We start from the raw sequence: 9,322 nt of genomic DNA, 5'->3' as shown, positions 1-9,322 counted from the left end.
TTTTATATGAATTATTATGAAATTTTCACGGATTATTGAACACTCGTTTCTGACAACTCCAGCAAAAGAAATTTTTCCTGAGTTTCATGAAAACTATTCACTTGCTAAATTCGAATTATGCTCGTAATAAACAAGGTTTGAGGTTTAATGGGTTAAAGATAAAAACATTAAATCACCATTTATTTAAAATGCCCTCGTTACACGCTGAGTTAAATTCATCTGTCAAGTTTGATCCTGTGTAATGCTGATAAAATATGAATAAACAAACAATTTTCAATAAAAATGCATTTTTATTCTTTTCAAAAAGGCTTACAACAATGCTTCGAATTGTAGGTTATGTGATTTAAAAAGAAAGTATCAAAAATGGTGCATATGACTAAGAAAAAATAATTTTAAACATATTAAAAGCATAATATTTTTTAAAAATTTTTTTTGTAAACTGACTCATAAAAAGTTACCATATAATAAATGAAACAACTGCAATGTTTTCATTAAGAATAAAGCATATGAAATCAATTTAAAAGTTATTATAACATATATACACATATAACTTTGCTAGAATTAAGAACTAACTTTGCTATCTTTTCATTTATTTTTCAATTTCAACATATAAGTGCAAATCATATTAGCATTGCTCTTCATAAATTATTTATACATACATTTAACAAAAAGCTATTTACAAATTTATACATTTCACTACAAGACATTATAGTGATTTAACAAATTTTTAAAACTTTTTTACACACTTTTTTTGAAATAATATAATTTACTTTTATACTTTAAACAGTTATAAAACTTTATATGACATAGATTTTATATATTACAAACCCTGTATGATTATTCCATGCATGAATAAGAAGCTACCATTGTAGTTACTGCATCATATTAAATTCGTGGTATTTTACTTTAACGGAAATATAACTACAAAAGTATTTCTTTAAATAAATTTTTTAACCGTGTGAAACATATTTATTTAATTTTACATTATTTCTAATTGAATTTAAACTTGCTTCGAATGTTTTTGAAATAAATATTATTACAATAAAAGCGTACAATTTACTTGTTCATTTTCAAATTTTTTGCTTAAAATTTAATTAAAAATTTTTCTTTTGATTTCAAACTCTGATCTAAAATTTTATATGAAAGAATAAATAAAAATTAAAGATCATGAGCAATACATTTTAGTACTTCATATTATTTTATATGCAGAATTACGTCTTATGTTACTTCATATTGTTATTATTAAGTTCACTGCCAAGTACGAGTAAACACCTAATTTGATCCAATTTACATTGTAAATGAAATATAAACTGCCTTTTTAATTTCATTTGCATTGAACTATTATGTCAATAAAAAAAAATCACGGGTTAGCAAAAGTTTAACTGTATCAAATTAGTTTCAAAAAAGGCCCTTTTTATAGTTACAATATATTGATAATTCTTTGACATTTAAAAAATATTTGAAATGGAAAAGTATAAATCTTAGTTATCATTTCTTATTTGTTACCTCTCGTTATGAATAACATCGATCAATTTTCTAAGAAAACAGAAAATAAAGACGTTGTAATTTGTTGGCACCACATTTAAACCACCAATCTGCTTCAGGCCATGATTGCGGCTTTGTGTTGTGCCAAAGAGTTATTATCATGAGGGGGGTTTAAAATTTTTTAAAGTAACTTAAGACAAAGATCAACAAAGAGGAATTTTAGCAATGACAATCTCAAAAGAAGAAATTAATTTACTGACTATTTTTCGCTCCATTAACAGAATACAGAAAAATGCAATGCAAGGCACGATATGATATTGTTCCCGACACTTAAGTAAGAACTACAGGATGTTATGTAATCAGTACCTTTAATGTACCTAAACATAATCTTTGTTGGAAAAGTATACACATAAAGGTTTGCAAATCAATATTTAAGCGGGGACAAACAAAAACAGTTGTGCGATTTTACATAGCGTTTGCCTTACCGTAACCCTAACCTTATTTTCTGATAATTGTCGGTTTTAAAATTTATTGGAAATTTTTCCCGCATTCGTTGTGAATTTCATATAGCGTTAGGGCAGACCATAACATTTTGAGAAATCTTTATATAATCTAAATCTAAAGTATCACGATAGAGGCCGACAGAAACACTAAAAACAGTCCGATTTCCAGATGAAACTTATCTGTTTCAAATAATCGATTTTCAACAAAACTGAGTTTAATGTTCTCATCTTTTATCGTTAATATCTCGTCAAAAAATTTTAAAATCTTTTTTCTTCGGCGTAAATACTAATTTGAGATTCATAATTTCTATTTTTACTACCTCTCAGAATCTAGAAATATATTGTAGGGGTGAGGATAACAGAACATCCTGCAAACTAATTTAAAGGATCTTTTTTTATATATATGTACATGAACAAATCATTGAGTGCAAAAATCACATTTCAAAAATATAAAGTTTTGACACTAAATTAAAATGCAGTGAAAAATGAGAGCAGAAAAAATTCTGTTAAAATGTACAAAGCGAGTGAATAAAAATGAATTGAAAAATAAATATGAAGCTGCTTCTAAAAACAGCTTATACCATGACAAATGATAAAAGTTCCAAATACAGTATCACAACTAATTACCGCTCTTTAAACCAAATGAGCCGTAGGGTGCATAAGTTCATAAATATGAGCAAAAACAACGTCCATTAGCGTTAGTTAGAGTCCCTTGTTCTAACGTTGTTAGAAAGTTACGACATTTTGGGCAACAGACAGTGATTGGTTGAGAAAACGGAAAGAAACGAAACAGAATTTTCGCATAGATTAACAAGGTAGCTTTAACAAGTGGAATACTTAAATTATCAATATTCTTTTTACCTTGCTTTTAAAATTAATGTTTGTTATTCAAATTATACATTACATGCAAAGTAGATGTTAAATCTTTTGTAAAGCAATAATTTTAAGAACTATGATCGCTATCACTTTATACTATTATATAAGCTATATTATATTTACTAGTTTTCTTGATAAGAAGTTATTTTTAGAAGCAAATATTGCAAATGAGCTAAAAAATAATAATATTTTGATATTTGATATTTAAGAAATTGAATAAGTTAATTAATGATTAAACGAAATTTTAGGGTAGGCTCAAATGCCTTTAAGATTTGAAAAAAAAAAAGAAAAAAAAAAGAAAAAAAAATGCATCTTAAACGAAATTTGATTCAGTTAGCGTGATTTTAACTCAAAAACGAGAAACTTCGAGAAAAGCGAGAAATTTTTTTGAGAGAAACGTCGCAAAGCATAACGGATTCCGATCTCTATCAGACAATTTTGCAGCTGTTTGCCTCAACTCTCTAACTCCATTAGTTACAGGGACTCTATTGTCCGTGGGTGTGAATGATAATGGAAAATGAAAATGGTGATGATAGGAATCTTCGAATAGAGTTCCAAAAAAAAAAAATTTAATAAATATCTATGCTGAAATATATGGTGATATTAAATCACAGCACCGCTAGCTTTGTCTCTCGCGTGGTTCGAGAGTTTTCTAAAGGTGTTGTTCTTTTCACAGTCTTTTTCACTAGATATTGTGGAGTTGACACACACTTCGGGCAGTTTTGTTTTGTATATTTTGTTTGGTAAATCGACTTTGTCTGGGTCAAAGTCAATCATTTCGGAAGACCCGCTCGGCACATATGAACATTGGAGTTCTCTGGGAACAGATTGGACGGAGTTGTTGTGCAGCCGGCACTTGTTTTCGTTGTTTATGTTATTCATGTTTTCTTCTTTATCCAGTTTTTCGAGCTTGCAACTGTAAGTTCTTGGAAAAGAATTATTGTCCACCTCTCGCCTCTTTTTCTTGCAACAGCAGTGTCTGTAATACCATGCCAGTCCACTGGCTATCAGCAAGAGAATCAACAGACATAGCACCAGGATGAGAAGGGGAACGAAGCTCTTTCTTTCTGCAAAAATAATAAATAATGAATTTGAATTTATACATGGTGTGTTGCAATCACTGCTCTTAAAGCTTTATTTTCTAAATTCTAATCGAAATTAGGTAAGAAAAGTATACAAATTTGAGAGGTTCGCAAAATTATATTAAGGGAAGGCAAAAAAAAAGCGGAAATGCTATCGACTACTGACAAATAAAGTGGATGTAAGAAAAATAACTATCAGATAAGTGGTTTGAATTTAAAAGTATTTCTAATAATCTTTTTTCAGCATCTTTTTTCTCAAAAACTGATTGCGATCAAAACCTCAACCCTGAATGTCTTTTTCTTTCCTAGATTAAATATAGATTAGCGATTCTTAATGTGAATAATTTTTTTTAAAATTCCCCACGTGGAAAGTTTTCCTAAAATGCATATTAAGGAGAGTTATTACAGAACATTGTATAATGTATAACCTGTAATCAAGAAAAAATAATGGATTTTTTTCAGAATCTTTAGTGTGTGTTTGTGTGTGTGGTGTTCCTTCTTTACATAAATCAGACTAACTTCAGGAGTTAAAACTGAACAACTCAAATTTTGATATTATTATTTGTAAAATTTAGAAGCAAATTTTAACATGTTTCTTCTACAGCATATGCAGATTTTTCCGATACTTTGAAATGCATAGAATTTACATTCTGAAATTATGGTAAAGTAACCGGCAGCAGTCTGTTCATCCAATTAACCGTAAAAAGTTGAAACTATTTAGAACTAGCATGATTTCAAAACCGTAAAAAATTCAATTGGACATTGGAGATATTTTAGCAATTTATGGTGCTGCCATCGATGCGTAAATAAGAGAATCGTATTCTAACGGCTCAGGGTCACGAATTGAGGTATGCAGGATACTAGAAACTCTTCATTAGTTGAAGGGAATTGAGGAAATATTGTGGTGTCAACGCTGGGATTCGAACCCTCGTTCTGTATGTCCAGAAATCGACAGATTAGCCCTCTTGTACCCAATATGTACCCATCGGCAAGGAACTAAGTGACTTCATTAGGTGGGTATAGTTAGTGCCGTAGAATTCTGGTTGTTTAACCGTATTATTTAAAAGCAGTTAATCAACGGTTTTTCCCACAGTTTATACAGAGTTATTCATAATTCTTTACTACAACTGGCTTCAGTGGTACATATTACTACCATCTACCGGCAACTGCTTAGATTAAAACTTGAATACTTTTGGAATAATTTCATTTGTTCTTTTTTGCCATATTCGTCTTCGTTTTTTTACTATAACGCTTCGAAACCCTGGAGGGAATTATGAGTATCCCTGTAGTTTGAATACCATCTTATTTTTAATTATTTGACTGTTTTGTTTAAATATGGTAAACTAAAATTGTTTGAATTAAATAAATTTTTATGCAACCGTTTTTTTCCGAGAAATATCCAACAGTATGTTTCTAACTTTGCAAATTAAAATGTTTAGATACAGATATAAGAAAAAGTTTAGAAAAATATTCCTTTTTAAACTACATTCTTAAGTTTTCGTAATACATACCTCTGTATTCAGGATTAACCATAGAAGTTTCTACTTTGACTTCCATTACTCCAGATAGATAGGTTGTGTTGTGATGTTTTCTGCTGATTAGATCAGCAATTTTCTTGGTTATATTGCTTACCACATGGAAAGTATTGATTGTCGATAAACCAGTTGTTGACTAAAAAAAAAGTAAAAGAAAAAATGAATAAAAAAGTAAATCATGGACAATACTATTTTATAAGTAATCTCAACAATAATTTCTAACTTTTGAAAAAGCTTTGTGTAGATTTACTTAAAAACAATCAAATTTTATTTCCTTTTCTCAATGAAAAGAAAAAATGTTTTATTTATCTCCAAATGTATTAAGGATGTTCGATAACAAACATATGAAACATATTTTAGAAACATTGTCCAAAATTAAGACAGATTCAGTTTTGCAAATTAATATTTAGGAAATCAAAAAATAACTAAGTTGTCAAAATGTGACGAATCACTATTGAAGAAGATTGTATTAAAAACAATGAATGTAGTTAGAATAATGTAGCAACTTAAAGGTGATTATATCTAGTAAACTTCCTTTCAGTTTTGATAGACAATCAAACATGTTGCATAGATATTGATTTAACCTTCTTCGCTAATGATTTATCAGGCTCCGATTAGCTTTTATTCGTTTGTTTTTTTTAATCACGTAAACAATAATTTGTCACCCTTAATGCTTTCAATTTTAAGACTGCATTTTTTACAAGGAATATCCGGAATACCCAGTTTAAAATTACCATGCTAATTTTCGAAATTTGAATTCTTAATACAGTATATTAAAAAAACGTAGACACCACAAATACACAACTCTAAGAGAAGGAAATTTCAGTGCTTTTGGAACGTAGTCAGGAAATAAAATTCTGAAAATGAAGGTAACAAAAATTTCTTCATAAGAGGATAATTTGAGTATGATATTTGCGAATGCATTAAAAAATGTAAGTTAAAGAATTAATTAGTATGCTTTTTTTTATTACTAACTTCGTCGTAAGTGTTAAGAAATTTTAAAACCCGGAATGCAGAATAATTAAGATTTTTCTAGAACCGATACGCAGGTAAATGATTCAGCATTGTAATATTTTAAAAAATTTTTAAGAAAATTTTTCCTCCTAAAAAATATTTACATTTAATTTTTACTTGATTGAAAATATAACAAGTTGTGACAACCAACTTTTAGCTAAAAAAAAGCCAATTTTTATTAGCTCGCCGTTTATTTTTTCAAACTGCAAGTTCAAATAGGAATTTTTAGATCATTCAAATGCTTAAATGCTTACAGTAAGATTTCTCAAGAAATTTATGTTGCTCAATTTCATTAAGAAAAGCTAACCTTTATTAGTTCGTATGTTAACTTTCTTAAATTGCAAGTTCAAATATGAAATTTCAGATCATTCTTTACAACTCAATTGCTAAAAAGTTTATAGTAATATTTCTTAAGAAATTTGTCTTGCTCAATTTAACCACATACGCAAAGTAACTAATCCGTAAATTATCAAAGCACACTGATAAAAATAATTAAAGGGAAGAACGGTTTTATTTAAAGGAGAACAAAATAAGTAATGCCTATACGCAAATAAAGTATCAGATAATAGTCAAACTCTTCACGACACCTCTGCCACGCAGTGGCCTATGACGTAGTTAGGCAGTGGCTCTGTGATCGTGTTATTGTAAAACAGTGGATTCCAACTGGCGGCCCGCGAAGCCTTATTTTTGCGGCCCATGAGCTAAAATATATTAGTTGTCATTTTTTTTAATGGACAATTTCCGTTAAAAACTGTACGGTTTTCAAATACTTTTCCTTCGTTAAAAAAAACCTAATTTCTTCGTGAAATTTAACATACCAACGGTACAAAAAAAAAATTTTCTCAGGTAAAAATCTACTTCTTATTTTAATTTGTAATTCAATACTTTTGTTTTGTACAACTTGATAAAAGTCTGACAGTAATATTTAATGTTCTTTCAAACATAAAATAGTCCTATATAAAATTTTTATAAAGTTGCGTCCCGCCATTTGACTGGTGTTTTTAATTGTGGCCCACGGCCTCATGTAAGTTGGAAACCCCTGGTATAAAAGTACCTCATTTGAAAGTACAGAGTTTACTTACAATTGTGACTTCTACACTATCTTCTTCATTAACTTTGATGCCACACAAGATAAAGATGGTATCTGCACTTTTGATATTCAGGAGAATGAAAGATAATGGTAGCTTCCGTACTTGATAGCAAATTTCTTCCACGTGTACACCCTAGAAAGAAGAAAAAAGTAAAATTAAAATTCCATTATTAATTTGATTAGTTTTTATAAGAATTATTTGGAAGGAAACTTACATTAGGAATTTGGTTCTTGTCGAAGAGGAGGGTAATTTTTGCACAGTTATTGCTGAGAGTAGCCTCATTTGGTTTGCACTGCTCAAATGGTGCAACTTCCTGGCTCAAAGCGTTTGAGTTGTTGTGGCTGGACGTGCATCTTCCTCGCAATCCGCAAGGAGGCGTGAAACACGTGTCTGAATTGATAGGAGTACACGTTTGACTAGATGGGCATAGTGACCATCTCGATGAGTTTGGACCTAGGTCACATAGACGAGGCCTACACCACATCTGTGAAGAAATAACAAAAATTTTAATTAATACTGGCAGCATTCGACTTTCAATTATGTACAAGTTTTCAATTAACTAGCAGAAAGAAATATATACACTCTATAACAAAAAAATCGACGCACCAAGAAGCAATCATCCGATTGCTTTGAAATTTCTTATGCATGAATGTCTTGAACAGATATAGCTGGAATGATTCCGACTGGAGACGTATAGTCTTTAGCGACGAATCCCGCTTTCAACTGTGTCCTGACGATAATCGAAGACGTGTTTGGAGACGAACAGGGCAGAGGGGGGATCCTGCCTTCACTATTGCACGCCACACCGGCCCTCAACAAGGCATTATGGTCTGGGGCTCCATTTCCTTTGACAGCCGGGCCCCTTTGGTCGTCATTAGAGGTACACTTACTGCGCAGCGGTACGTCGACGACATCCTAAGACCTGTTTTGCTACCGTTCCTTTTGCAGCGTCCTGGGCTGGTTTTTCAGCAGGATAATGCCTGACCACATACGGCACGTGTTGCTATGAACTATCTGCGAGCTAGTCGAACTCTTCCTTGGCCTGCCAGATCACAAGATCTCTCTCCCATCGAGCATGTCTGGGATATGATGGGAAGGCGATTGCATCTGGCACGAAATGTTGATGACCTCGTTCGACAATTGGATCGAATTTGGCAGGAAATACCGCAAGAGACCATCCGGGAGCTTTATCGGTCTATGCCATGCCGCGTGGCAGCTTGTATCCAGGCTAGAGGGGGTCAACACCTTATTGAACTTGTTACTGTAACTCTGCAATAAATTATTCAATTGTTCTGAAATTTTAATCATTTACTATTCTGTACATTGTCTTCCTATCCACCAATTTTTGTTTCAATCGGACAACTCCTTCTTGGTGCGTCGATTTTTTTGTTATAGAGTGTACTTATTATAAATAATAATAAGGGAAAGACATAAGTTAAAAGTCTTAAATGCAAACATCTGTTTTAATGCTATGAACAAGTGATTATCTTTCAGGGTGTTACGTCTTATAACGCATCTAATGTATGAAACATTTTTACGGTTAAAAGAGGTGGTTGGCGGAATACTTGTAGCAAGAGAACATTGGAAGATAAACTTTCGACTTGAGTAATCTAGCTTCCAGCTCTCGAGATTTATAGCGAAATTTCTTCGAACTGAAGACGAGATAACATCTTTTGCTTATTTTGCTTTCCGGCTCTTCAATTTTTTTTTAAAAACATTTAAAATCTTTTTCTTCT

At 31.2% G+C, this 9,322-nt stretch overlaps 1 protein-coding gene across 2 annotated transcripts in view; it reads right to left on the bottom strand.

Moving 5' to 3' along the window:
• Nucleotides 1-270: 270 nt before the first annotated feature.
• The window catches only part of LOC107457180 (protein jagged-1b), a 126,581-nt gene continuing 117,529 nt past the window's right edge, over nt 271-9,322 (bottom strand). For both annotated transcript variants that reach the window (XM_016075281.4, XM_043040208.2), the window contains exons 18-21: nt 7,801-8,070; nt 7,578-7,718; nt 5,458-5,617; nt 271-3,931 (exon numbers count right to left, since the gene is read on the bottom strand). In XM_016075281.4, coding sequence (XP_015930767.1) covers nt 3,468-3,931; nt 5,458-5,617; nt 7,578-7,718; nt 7,801-8,070 — 1,035 coding nt within the window. In that variant the 3' untranslated portion in view covers nt 271-3,467. The remainder of the gene's footprint in view (nt 3,932-5,457; nt 5,618-7,577; nt 7,719-7,800; nt 8,071-9,322) is intronic.

Source organism: Parasteatoda tepidariorum, chromosome 4 (genome assembly GCF_982258835.1).
Source record: "Parasteatoda tepidariorum strain Cologne lab strain chromosome 4, Ptep-v5.0, whole genome shotgun sequence".
Taxonomy (NCBI): Eukaryota; Metazoa; Arthropoda; class Arachnida; order Araneae; family Theridiidae; genus Parasteatoda; species Parasteatoda tepidariorum.
Note: the sequence above shows the minus strand (reverse complement) of the source record. Positions and strands in the feature narration are given on the sequence as shown.